General features: G+C 42.4%; 1 protein-coding gene across 4 annotated transcripts in view; it reads left to right on the forward strand.

The window, feature by feature from the left end:
* Positions 1 to 13,884, forward strand: part of A2ML1 (alpha-2-macroglobulin like 1) — a 41,588-nt gene that overhangs the window by 830 nt on the left and 26,874 nt on the right. For all 4 annotated transcript variants that reach the window (XM_036457369.2, XM_036457367.2, XM_036457366.2 and 1 more), the window contains exons 2-11: positions 103 to 286; positions 660 to 822; positions 1,407 to 1,459; positions 7,560 to 7,580; positions 8,363 to 8,522; positions 9,295 to 9,379; positions 9,853 to 9,979; positions 11,056 to 11,170; positions 11,758 to 11,867; positions 12,864 to 13,031. In XM_036457369.2, the coding sequence (XP_036313262.1) occupies positions 103 to 286; positions 660 to 822; positions 1,407 to 1,459; positions 7,560 to 7,580; positions 8,363 to 8,522; positions 9,295 to 9,379; positions 9,853 to 9,979; positions 11,056 to 11,170; positions 11,758 to 11,867; positions 12,864 to 13,031 (1,186 nt within the window). The remainder of the gene's footprint in view (positions 1 to 102; positions 287 to 659; positions 823 to 1,406; positions 1,460 to 7,559; positions 7,581 to 8,362; positions 8,523 to 9,294; positions 9,380 to 9,852; positions 9,980 to 11,055; positions 11,171 to 11,757; positions 11,868 to 12,863; positions 13,032 to 13,884) is intronic.

Here is a 13,884-nt window from a genome sequence, read left to right on the forward strand (position 1 = left end):
CTGTTTAATTCACTGCTGTATGTTGAGTGTTTGTGAAAGGGCTTAATTTCCCACTGAATGGATGCATTATTATGTCCTCAAACCCCTTTGCTTCTTTAACAGAAACTACCTGGTGACATTACCAGCCCAGCTTCACTTTCCCTCTACTCAGAAGGTTTGTCTGGATCTGAGCCCTGGGTACTATGATGTAAAATTCACTGTTACTCTGGAGACCAAAAATAAGGCCCAGAACTTGCTAGAACACCATGGAATGAGGAAGAGGCACTTACACTGCATGTCCTTTTCGGTAAGCTCAGATTTAGCCCCAACTAATCCCATACGTTCCCATCCTCCTCCCTTAGATACTCAGTACAATCCACTTTTGTTGTCTTACTTTTGTCAAGGCCCTTAAAATTATCTCTCCTAAACCTGACTTCAATTCCTGGCCATAACTCATCCATAATCTCCCTGACCTTGCATTTCTTCTTTTTGTTCTTGACCTTAACCTCTGACTATTGTTTCCCTTTCTCCTGGCAACTTGTTTTGTGGCTCTACCCTGGCTACTCCCATCTGACTCAGTCCTTCCCTTCCACCCTCCCATTCTTGGGTTTGCAACCAGTAGGAGATTCTGTGCCTGAGTCTCCTCCTCCTCCTCCTCAGAGCTCCCCTCTCTTGGCCAGGTACCCCCTCCTGCGGGTGGCACAGAAGAAGTGGCTACCATCCGGGTGTTGGGAACTGGAAATAACATCAGCTTTGAGGAAAAGAAAACGGTTCTAATCCAGAAGCAGGGGCATGGCACCTTTGTGCAAACGGACAAACCCATCTACAAGCCTGGGCAGCGAGGTAAGGGGCACACATATGGGGTTGGACAAAAGGCTGGGGACACAGCGGCAGGTATCGGTCAACAGGGGCCTTGTGATTTGGTGGCAGGCCTACGGAATGATGAGAGCAGAAGAAGGGTAGATCTGGGGGGATGCCCGTTTCCGCAAGCCAAAAGGTAGTGGGGGGAGTGGCTCATGCGTGCGTGTGTGTGTGTGTGTGTGTGTGTGTGTGTGTGTGTGTGTGTTTCTAAAACAGGAGTGCACATTTCTTCTGGAATAGAATTTACAAGCATAATTGAATTGCTGGGTCCTTCAGCAAGCTGCTTGTATGTGAAATATGCAAATACACATTTGGCTTGAGCTCCTGACACTTGCATTTGCTTCTTCCTACTTGGAGGGGCATTCCACTCTGAGGTTTCAGAACCTGCAGCGGTGAAGAGAAATCGTTTGAGGGCTTCATTTTCTCTCAGACCAGGTTTATTTTTAAAAAAATAATTTAAAATTTTTGCTGACTCAGAAGTATGTGTGAGGAAGTAGAAGGGCGGAAGGAAGGAAGATCCGAAAGAGGAAATATCCCCTTTGCTAAGGATGCCCGTTTCCTTCCAGTGCACTTCCGCATCGTCACCCTGGACAGCAACTTTGTTCCAGTGAATGACAAGGTGAGCGTTTAGTTGGGAAGAAGGGGAGTGGAAGGGGTAGGACAGGCTGAGGGAAAAGGGGAAAGGAGAGGTTCTTTCCAAGGGTGTGAGGAGGTGAGGCCCTCTGAGATGCAGAGTGCAGGTGGGGACTGAGATGCCAGTCTAAGACCTTCTCGCCCCCATCTGCCTAAAAACAAGCAGATACATCTAATTCTCAGGTCCAATAGCTGAGCACATCAGTGAGGTTAACATTCCCGAGAGACGGTTACATTCCCTGCTGTTTAAAAAAATAGTTTTTGCAAACTTCAAGACTTTCCAGGAATGACACCAAGATGCTTTGCAGTTCAAATCTGAAGAAATAATTTGGGAGTGTGTTTAACAAAAGGAAGAAATGAAGATATTTACCCCCCCACACTCCTTCCCCCCCCCCCTTTATATGAGGCAAGGTAATTTATAGACAATTGTCCTAAGGCAACATTTAAAAATACCAAATTATAAAATAGTTTTCTGAAGGCAACATTTTAAAAAAAGTGCCAAAGGTAAAAAATGTGGTAACATTTGTTGAATATTTACATTTTTCCTTGAACAGCCCAACTGCTGGAATCATAGGCCTTAGAAGAGGTAGGATCTCAATTCAGGGCCTGTGTTTGTTTCTACATGCTTGTGAAATGCTTTGCTTTAACACACCCCTGCTGTCTTTTTTCGCCATCAGTCACAGGCCATGAATTCAAAGGACACTTTGAGCGGTAGTTAGAGGGAGAGCATTATTTTTATGTCCCGCTCCATGTTCTCAGAGCTCCTGTTTCCTTTCCCTGTGCACAGGGAGGCTATGGACTTAATGATCTGCAGCCTCCCCCACCACTGCTTTCTTTTCCAATTTAAAATTCTTTTTACTTTTTCCTTCCCATCATCTTTATTCTTTCTTTATCAAACGTTTGGTAGAGCCCTAGCTGGTTTGGTTCAGTGGATAGAGCGTTGGCCTGCAGACCAAAAGGTCCCAGGTTCTATTTCGGTCAGGGCACATGCCTGGGGTTGCAGGCTCGATCGCCAGTAAGAAGGCATGCAGGAGACAGCCAGTCAATGATTTTCTCTCATCATGGATGTTTCTCTCTCTCTCTCTCCATCTCCCTTCCTTCCTGAAATCAATAAAAATATATTATATTAAGAAAAAAATGTTTGGTAGCATATTGAATCACTATTGCTTAACAAATTGTTGATTCCAGAGCTAAAAAGGGGACATGCTGAGGCGCAAGTGTAGCCACAGCCAAAGTTAGCTCAGACTCCACTGCCTTCGAGGTGGATCTCATTAACCACCCCTGCAATATGATCCTTCCTGTCTGTGATCATTTCCTGAGAGGTGCTCTGATTTCTACAGTGACACTGTTTCTGGTGTAAAATCACTCCTTCCTCTCCACTGCATTTCTCCAGCCAGCACCCTCACCCCAAACTGCAGTGTGAACACTGAACATTTGAAATGCTTAATTTGAAACACTGAAATTACCCGAAGGAATTTTACTGAGAAACGGAGAGACAAAAAATTATGAGTACATAGAGCACAGTGCTTTAGCCTCAGGCAACCAAGGGAGACGTGAGATTAACTGACCCTGACTTCTTTGGTTGCTACATCCATTCATTCAGAAACCTCAGGCAGCTTCCAGTTGGAAATGCTATCGTCCTGATTGAACACTTGTTTCCTTTGAGAGGAAAGCAAACTGGTAACTGGTGTCCTCCCCCCACCTCTTGACTCCCTGTGTGAGAAAAATACTTTGTTATCTGAGGAAGTGTTCTTTTTATGGAATTTTTTAGGATTCCGTAATAATCTCAGAGATAGTTGCCTCCTTATTGCCCATGTAGCCCTGGTTTGTGGAAGTCCTGTCCTCCTTTGACCTGGAAGTAGAGCAGAATAGGCCACCCCAAAAATGTGCTGCTTTGTCATGTGGGCTATTTTGAGCTGAAGGCAGTTAAGACTCTGCAGCCCTTGCCAGTTTTGCTCAGTGGATAGAGCATCGGCCCTTGGACTAAAGGGTCCTGGGTTTGATTCCAGTCAAGGGCATGTACCTTGGTTGCAGGCTTGATCCCTGGCCCTGGCCTGGGTGTGTGTGGGAGGCAACCAATTGATATGTCTCTTACACATCCATGTTCCTCTCTCCCTGTCTCTTCCCCTCCCTTCTACTCTTTCTATAAATATGAATGAATGAATGAATGAATGATTAAATAAATAAATAAATAAATAAATAAATAAATAGGAAAATATCCCCAGGTGAGGATTAACAAAGAAAATAAAACTACAGGCTCAAGAAAACATTTACTTCTCCCTTGACTGGCTGCAAAATTTTAGATGGGGAGCCTGTATCAGAGAGAGCTATTAGTCATCTCTGGTCAGGGGTAACTTTTTCTATATCTGGAAGACTTACTTGCATGGCAGGGCAAGCATCTGGTTACCAAACATCTGCTTTTCTTCTCTTCCTGAGAACTGCCCTTCTAGGCTTGGAAGCCCCAGACTCCTACTCCATTCCTTAGCTTAGGGTGGCATCTCAGCCCCATTTGCCTGACTCTGTTTCAGTCTCATTGTCTTTGTGGTGCTCCTAAATGGACGTAATTAAATTTGCTTTTTCACTATTAACCTGTCTTAGGTCAATTTAATGATTAGTAGATGTGCTGCTGAAGCAAGCACTGGTCAATTTAATTATTAGACTGGCCAAAGAGCCTAAAAGGGAAGGAGGGAAAAATTTTCCATCCCTACAATCTTTATTTCTCATTTGGCTTGACTAAGGAATTGCCATTATCCTTGATATCACGGCTGCTGTTTGTATTTAGTGACACTCTGCTTCTTCACTGGTCAGCATCACATGGTACTTAGAGCAAGAATCAAAGGCAAGCACCAACTAGGTTTCATTCCATCTTCCTTCCAAGTGAGATCCAAACTTTGTACCCTCTCTAAGACCTCCATATCTAAATTCAGCTTTCAATCTCATTTAGGTGTAAGTCCTTTTACAAGTAAATGGCTCAATGGTTGAGAGTTGACCTATGAACCAGGAGGTCACGGTTTGATTCATGATCAGGGCACATACCTAGGTTGTGAGCTCGATCCCCAGTGTGGGGCATGCAGGAGGCGGCCAATCAACGATTATCTCTCATCATTGATGTTTCTATCTCTCTCTGAAATCAATAACTATATATATATATATTAAAAGTATGTAATACTAACAGGAGAGTCCTGAGTCCAGCAAATGTATAATCTCTGACCAGATTAAAAAAAATATTTATATTATATTGATTTTTACAGAGAGAAAGTGGAACTGATAGAGAGTTAGAAACATTGATGAGAGAGAAGCATGGATCAGCTGCCTCCTGCACACCCCCTACTGGGAATGGGCCCGCATCCAAGCTACATGCCCTTGATCAGAATCAAACCTGGGACCCTTTAGTCTGCTCTATCCACTGAGCCAAACCAGTTAGGGCTCTAACCATATTTTTAAATTATATTCACACCCTAGATGCTGTAGTTCTCTATTTCCATGGCCATGATTTTGTAAAATTCTAAGAATTACAGTTAAGGAATTAAAGCATCTCATACAAATAGAAACAATACAGTAAAAAGATAATTCTCTCATAAGAAAGTTATGTTGAGCAGTCATTTTGTTTTCAACTTTTAATTATTAGAATTTTCAAACGTAACACCAAGATTCAGTGTTTTTTTATTTTGCTACATTTGTTTTAATCTATTATTTTTTGCTAAATAATTTAAAAGTAAGCTTCAGACATCATAACATGTTACTTGTAAATACTTTAGCATATATCTTTTAAAAAGAATATCTCTAAAAGTCATAATATCATTACCACATCTAATAAAATTAATAATTATTATTTAATATGCAGCCCTAAATCTGTTTTTCCAAATTTTCAAACTACAGGCCCCCTAAAAAAAAAAAAAAAATCCATGTATTACATTTAATTATTATGGTTTAAGTTTTTCTTAATATAAAATAATCTCTCTTTTTTTTTATTATATTGACATTTTTTGAGAGAGGAAGAGATCAGGTTAGATAGCTTTTATTTTTATTTTTTAAATATATTTTTATTGATGAAGAGGAAGGTAGAAAGAGATAAAAACATCAATGATGAGAGAGAATCATTGATTGGCTGCCTCCTTCAGGCCCCCTACTGGGGATCAAGCTAGCAAGCCAGCAACCCAGGCATGTGCCACTGATTAAATCAAACCCGTGACCCTTTAGTCTGCAGGTTGACACTCTATTCACTGAGCCAAACTAGCTTGGGCTAGATAGTTTTTAAAATGTCCTCATTTTGAAATATGACTGAACTTAAGGAAGCCTACTTGTCTTACAGAATATTTCACCTTCTTTTTTTTTTTTTAATATATTTTTTATTGAGTTTTTACAGAGAGGAAGAGAGAGGGATAGAGAGCCAGAAACATCGATGAGAGAGAAACAACGATCAGCTGCCTCCTACACCTCCCCCCACAGAGGATGTGCCCGCAACAAGGTACATACCCGTGACTGGAATCGAAGCCAGGACCCCTTAGTCCGCAGGCTGGCGCTCTATCCACTGAGCCAAACCGGTTTTGGCATTGACATTCTTAATTTGTTTGATTATTTCTTTATTGTGTGATCTGACTTGTTCCTCTGTCTTCTGGAAGTAGGTGTGGGGCCTTAATTAGATTTAAGCTAAACATTCTTGGTAAAACTTGGTAGGTCATGCCGTGAACCTCAAATGTGTCTCTTCAGAAAGGAAGCACATAATGTCTCTTTCCCAGGATTAGTGATGACGAGATTAATGACTGGTGAAGGTGATGACAGCTTAATTTCCCCAATGGAATGCTATGTTTGTTTGTTTTTCCATTTGAAATTGGCAAGCGCTTTTGGGGTGCTACACCTAGCACAATGACCTGTTCCCCATCAACTTAGTGGTCTTGGCATCCATTTTTTTGAGGAAACTATACATGATCCTTCAATGGAACTCTTTCAAACATTTTTTTAGAAATTGTTCTGCAGTGCTTGCACATAAGGTTCCCGCCCAGTGGCATCCGATAGCAGAGGAGGGGGTGGGGAGGTATTGTCTCCAAGAAAAGCTCAGGCCCGGCCAGGCCCGGATCAGCGGCTGCCAGGCTGGGAGCAGCCGGGTCTGGTGCGGCCAGGCCCGGAGCAGCAGCAGCCAGGTCCAGAGCAACTAGGTCGGGAGCGGCGGTGACCAGACCCGGAGCAGCTGGTTGTGGAACGAACCAGAGCAACAGAGGCCAGGCCTGGAGCAGCCAGGCCCTGAACAGCTCGCTCCTCGCCTGCCCCTGCCCCACGGCTGCCTCTCAGACATGGCTGGAAACTTTTGTGGGAACTTGAGGGTCTGCTGAATCAAGAGATGAAGGCTTAGATCTGGATGTGTTGAGTTAGTATAGGGCTAGGGTATTGATCTTTGAGTGCCTTGGGTGGGGCCTGGAGGAGGCTGGTTGACCTATTTGGAAATGTCTTTTGTGTGAAATGTATCATTGGGCATGTGGTGGTATTATTGATATGAGAAAATGCTAAGTAACTGATTTACTATCTGAAAAGGGATTTACTATTGGGGAAAGGGAGGGAGGAAGAGACTGAACATAAACTGCACCTATGAATGAGGACAATGGGGGATGGGGAGGGGGTGGAGGGTGGGGTGGGAACCTGGTGGAGGGGGGAAGAAATGAGGAACCTTTGTAATAATATGAACAATAAAGATTGATTTAAAAAAGAAAAAAAGAAAAAAGAAATTGTTCTGCAGTGCTTGCACATAAGGTTCCCGCCCAGTGGCATCCGATAGCAGAGGAGGGGGTGGGGAGGTAGTTGTCTCCAAGAAAAGCTCAGCCACAGAGCACTGAGGGATGCTGAAGTGTCTGGAGCTTCGTTTCTTTACATATTTAGGAGACCAGCAATCCCTCTGAGGAAATCCCTTCTCTCTCCTCCACTAGCCAGTAGGCCTTTGCCCCATTGTTACTCTTATCAGAGCAGCACAGAGCCATCTGAAAGGAAGGAGTGGGCAATGGAGAAAGAAAGGGGCCTTTGTGAACTTGCTTTCAACAAACCTAGCCTTGTTGCGGATCCTGCTTTAACCCACATTATCTGGTTTTCCTTTTCAGTATTCTGTGGTGGAACTGCAGGTAAGTAGAAGTTTTATTTTGTTTTTCCAGTCAGTGGTGGAGGAGGAGGAGTGAGTGTTTGGTGCTAAACTTGGAAGCCAAACAGAACTCTGAGATCTTGGCCCAGAGTCTGGGACTGCCCAGCACTGAGTGCCCACAATTCCATCTACGCTGTGCCTGTTCTCTTGCCTCTGCCAGCCCCAGTCCTCTCAGCTCTACACCTCTGTAAGGAAAGTCACCAACCTCTGCTGGGACTGACGCTTCCACTCTGATTCCCATAACTTCTCTGTGCCACACTGGTTCACCTGGTTCCACACTCTTCTTAGTTTTCAGGGATGAGCTCTTGTCATAGACGCTCCACAGCTGACTGTGACATGAATGCCTGTGAGAAGTGTTAAGAAGAGAAGGGCCTAGAAGTGTGAATTCCCCAGGGCCTCCCCTCCACTTCTCTGTTACATTACCTGTCTCTCATGCATCTAACCATCAATCCCTTCAGCGTTGTCCCTTAATAGAGACCAAGAATAGAGTAAACATTCTTTGCAAAGGACACCCTAAATCCCTCTTTCTGAAACTGGTCATAACCCTTTAGAGGACTCAGTCTGATCCTTTGAAGGACCCTTTTCTTCCAAAATGGGGTCTGAGCCAATCTCATGCATCAATGAAGAGAATGATCAATAACCCGGGTACGGTTTTTTCTGGACATGGGGAGACCATGGGGAGAACGCTGTACCCGCTTTTTGCAGTGCAAAGTGGAAGTCAGGCAAGGCAGGTACATCAAGAGGTTTCTTTTCTCACGGACACAGGATCCAAATAGCAACAGGATCGCACAGTGGCTGGAAGTGGTGCCCGAGCAAGGCATTGTGCAGCTGTCCTTCCAACTGGCACCAGAGGCCACGCTGGGCACCTACACCGTGGCAGTGGCTGAGGGCCAGACCTTTGGCACCTTCAGTGTGGAAGAATATGGTAGGTGGGAGAATGAGGAGATCCAAGTGTGGGATGTAATCTGGTTACTAAATCAGCAATAGTAAAGTAAAAACCTGCAATTGGGAGGGGTATTTATTCATTTTTTAAAGTATATTTTATTGATTTTTTTTTTTTTTTTACAGAGAGGAAGAGAGAGGGATAGAGAGTTAGAAACATCCAAGAGAGAGAAACATTAATCAGCTGCCTCTTGCACCCCCCCTACTGGGGATTTGCCCGCAACCACAGTACATGCCCTTGACCGGAATCAAACCTGGGACCTTTCAGTCCACAGACCGACGCTCTATCCATTGAGCCAAGCCGATTTCGGCTATTTATTCATTTTTGAATCAGTGCTAAACCAGCCAATAACTTCAGGAGTATTTCACCTTCATAAAGCCCCCTTTGATTAATTAACTAATTAATTAATGTATGTGTGTGTGTTTTTTAAAGTATATTTTATTGATTTTTTTTTTTAAAGAGAGAAAGGGAGAGGGATAGAGAGCTAGAAACATTGATGAGAGAGAAACATCAATCAGCTAGCTGCCTCCTGCACTCCCCCCCCCCCCCCCCCGCCACTGGGGATGTGCCTGCAACCAAGGCACATGCCCTTGACTGGAATCGAACCTGGGACCCTTCAGTCCACCGGCCGACACTCTATCCACTGAGCCAAACTGGTTTGGGCTAATTAATGTATGTTTTTATACTTCACTGTTCACTACCTATATGGTCAAGTTCTTTTATTCCTTTTCCATTTTCTTCCCACTCTCTCCAGTGCTGCCTAAGTTCAAGGTGGAAGTGGTCGAGCCCAGGGAGTTATCAACCGTGCAGGACTCTTTCTTAGTAAAAATTTGTTGTAGGTAAGAATAAGTCTCTAAATCTGGCGGAGATTAAAGCTACATTGAGAAGTATGTTGAAGAATGTTATGGAAAAATGGAGGTGGTGGTTAAAACTTGGGATTTTTTTAATGTAGTTTAGAGTCAGGACTCTAACAACACATTTCCTACTGTGTTTCTGCTCTTCCCACTGCTCCCTCAGTCAGTATTATGGATTTTGAGTCTACTTTGTGCTGAACGGAATGTTGAACCCCATGGGGAAATAGGAGTAAGGAAAAAGAAAGCCACTGTTCTGTCCTTTGGATGGCACTTATTGTGTAATGGCAGTATTCTAAGGCTTTGAGTAAAGCAGGGAAGTGAATGAGAGCTGCTGAAGATTGTCAGAGTACTTGCAGAGGTGGGAGTGTGGGAAAGAAGGAAAGTGGTGTTTTGGGGGATGAAGGTTGGCCCTCAAGTGACATTTCCTAATGCTGACTCCGCATGCTTCTCTGGTTTAGGTACACCTATGGAAAGCCTATGCGAGGGCCAGTGCAAGTATCAGTGTGTCAAAAGGCACATGAGTTCTGGCTTGGAGAGGCAGAACGGAAACAACTACCTGACAAATGCAGGAACCTCTCTGGCCGGGTGAGTAAATGGTATTTAGAAAGGCACCTTATTTACATGTCCTAAAGAGTAAGTGCCTGGTAAGCACCAATATAGAGAAGTGCTAAAAAGCCCAGAGTAGAAAACATTTCACACAATTGTTATCCAAGTACCAAGGAGCAGAGGTGTCTTTTTTTATTTTTATTTTTTTTTAACACACACACACACACACACACACACACACACACACACACACATATATATATATATATATATATATATATATATTTTATTGATTTTTCACAGAGAGGAAGAGAGAGGGATAGAGAGTTAGAAACATCGGTGAGAGAGAATCTCGATCAGCTGCCTCCTGCACACCCCACACTAGGGATGTGCCCGCAACCAAGGTACATGCCCTTGCCCGGAATCGAACCCGGGACCTTTCAGTCCGCAGGCCGACACTCTATCCACTGAGCCAAACTGGTACCAGCAAAGAGGAGTCTTTTTAAAATATATATATTATATTGATTTTTTTTTTTTTTTTACAGAGAGGGAGAGGAATAGAGAGTTAGAAACATCCAAATAAAGCCTTTTATTTATTGTTACTATTATTTTTTTTTAAAATATATTTTTATTGATTTTTTTACAGAGAAGAAGGGAGAGAGATAGAGAGCTAGAAACGTCGATGAGAGATAAACACCGACCAGCTGCCTCTTGCACATCTTCCACCAGGGATGTGCCCGCAACCAACGTACATGCCCCTGACCGGAATCGAACCTGGGACCTTTCTGTCCGCAGACTGACGCTCTACCACTGAGTCAAACCAGTTTCGGCCAAATAAAGTCTTTTAGAATCTGACTTGTAATCAAGAAATGAACTTAAATGGTTGGGAGATAAAGTTTTCCCATCTTCTCATATTTTGTAGCTTTAAAGTCATTTCATGACTATATTTGTAAAGGTGTATACTCTATGCTATAGGAGAGTTTTTCTATCTCAAGGATGGAGAAACTGAATTACGAAGATAAATTATTTCCTTCTATGGTACATTATGAAATGGAAGTTGAGATCACATTATTTATCCTCTATTCCTCCCTCCCTCTCTCTAATTAACTCATTAGACGGACAAAGCAGGATGCTTCTCAGCTTCTGTGAACATGTCCACCTTCAACCTCACTGGCTATATGTACAGCCACAGCATCAATATTGTGACGACTGTGGTGGAGGAAGGGACAGGTAAGTGGGATACTTCTTGGTTCATTAAAGAAAAAGAAAGGAAAGAGACTGTTTCAGGGACACACCTACTCAGAAGATTCAAGACCTTCCTTCATTAGTTTGGGAGTGACTTCTAGTTCACAAAGGGAAGTGCCAGATTCCAATCTGCCATTGAGAACCTATTTTCCCCAAACATTTGGGGAGGAGGAGTTGGTTTGGACATTTGGCTAGAAGTATATTAAGCTTTATACTTCCAGAGGCACCATCTTTTCAGATATTTATTTTTAAATGGGGACAACTTTAAAAAAAATATTTATCTTATTGATTTTTTTACAGAGAGAAAGGGAGAGGGATAAAGAGTTAGAAACATCGATGAGAGAGAAACATTGATCAGCTGCCTCCAGCCCACTCCCCACTGGTGTATGTGTCCACAATCAAGGTACAATACATGCCCTTGACCAGAATCGAACCTGGGACCCTTGAGTCCACAGACCGATACTGTATCCACTGAGCCAAATCAGTTAAGGCCCTTTCAGAGATTTTGTATTAAACATGAAAATGAGGATTTCAGGCATTTAGATTAATGTAGATCTGTTTTTCCTCTGCAGGTGTGGAGGCCAATAGCACTCAGGAAATCTATATTTCTTCACAAATAGGATCAATGACCTTTGAAGACACCAATAATTATTATTACCCCAATTTCCCCTTCAGTGGGAAGGTATGTTGAAGTATGTCTCTGCACAGACAAAAATAAATGCTTGCCAGTAACTGTTGCCTCCTTTTTATTGACATCAAAATAAAACTACCAGCATTGTTCTAAGTACTCTATGGCTACTCAGTCATTCAATCTTTACACCAATGCTGTGAGATAGACACTATTATTGGTTCCTGTGAGACACTATGATAAAAACTAGGCAGCCTGCATTCAGAATATATACTCTGAACTCCTTATGTTGTGCTGCCCTGAATCTCACATGAGATATATCTTGAATATAGTGTGACGCCAGTGCTCTTCCTGATGCCAAGGGCTCATATTCTAATGTTCAAATATTTGAAATTTAGAGCTGTAAGGTATTTGGAGAAATCATCTAGTTTGAGCTCCTGCATCTAGGCAAGGTTAGTATCAAACTTTCCTTGACAGAGAGCCATTTATAGATCCTTAGGCCTATTTTTAAGAGAGTTTAAAATTTTCTCTGTTAATGTGTTCTGTCTAATACCTAAAATCTACCCCTCTCTTCAGCATATTCTTCTACATTCCTAAGACAACTGGTCAACACAATAACGTACATATTTAGGTTCATTTATTCCTGTCATCTTTTCTCTAGATCAAGTGCAGATCCAGATTTTCTTAGAGTCTAATGTTATACAATTTGGGAGTGGAAGAGGTTAAATCATCTGTAAAATAGGGCCAATAATAGTGTCTATCTCATACATTTATAATAAAGATTAAGAAAAAGAAAGCAAAATACTCTACAGAGCCTTAGGAAGAGCCCGTGTAGCTAATGAAGGGCCCTAATACTTCATAGCAAATATACTTCTGCTCCAGGCTAAGCTACTTTGCTTGTTTCTCAATTCCTAGTTTGCAAACCTTGAATACATTTAGCTTTTTCTGGACTCTTTCCTGAAATGTATTCTTAGAGTTTCTGTTATCACGTCACTTTACCTCATACTTGAACCTACTCCAAACCTGACTCTAATGACCTTTGCCCCTCAGGTAAGAGTTAGGGGCCATGATAGGTCCCTTCTCAAGAATCATACAGTGTTTCTGATGATTTTGGGCATAAATGCAACCATCAACCATACCTTAGTTACTGACAACGATGGCCTCGCTTCCTTCAAGCTGGATACGGTTCGTTGGAATGGGACGGACATTTCTCTGCAGGTAAGCACTGGGGAGGGCCAGTTTTCCAGCAAGGAAAATTTCCTGAAGGAAAAACTTCAAAATGTTTCTATTTCTTTTCTTCCTCTACCACCCAACTTATAATTCCATCACTTGCCAATTCTGCTGCCCAGCTGGCAAAAACTTCTTCAGTTTGCTTTTAATATTAATTAAATAAATGACCCTTCAGATCAAAATTGCTCTTTATACTAATTCATCTTGTAATTTATTCCCATCTTCTAGTTTGAAGTCAGCATAGGGAGGTAAAAATGGTCAAGAGTTGTCTTCTTCCTCCTTTCCCCTTACTCATCCTATATAATAAAAGCCTAATATACAAATTGTCCCCTCGACTTGGAGTTCAACCAGGAGTTTGACCAGGGGGTGGGGCCTGTGGTGGTGGCAGCAGGTGGCTGATGGAAGGGTCTCCCCAGCCAGCAGTCACTAGGGACATTTGTGTGCATGAATTTCATGCATTGGGCTTCTAGTTACTCATAAAAATGGCAAAGAAGAGAACTCTAGATTTTGATACTTATAAGGAAGACTACTTGTATCAATTATCAACTGACACAATGCTGCTTCACAAACAACTTTAAATTTTAGCATTATACAATAAAAAGCATGTATTGTTCATGCATCTGGGGTGGTAAGTTAGGCAGCACGAAGTATATTCTTACATTAACAATGAGGTGCAAGAGCAAAAGTGGACATGCAAGTGCTTTCTCAAGCCCCTGATTATCTTGCATATGCTAACATCTATTTCCAACAAGTCACCTGGGGGCCCATTATAATATCACATAGTAAATGATGTTGATGCAAGGAGAGGTGAAAAATTAAAATCATTAATGCAATCATATAG

The sequence above is a fragment of the Pipistrellus kuhlii genome, unplaced genomic scaffold, assembly GCF_014108245.1.
Source record: "Pipistrellus kuhlii isolate mPipKuh1 unplaced genomic scaffold, mPipKuh1.p scaffold_m20_p_3, whole genome shotgun sequence".
Lineage (NCBI taxonomy): Eukaryota > Metazoa > Chordata > Mammalia > Chiroptera > Vespertilionidae > Pipistrellus > Pipistrellus kuhlii.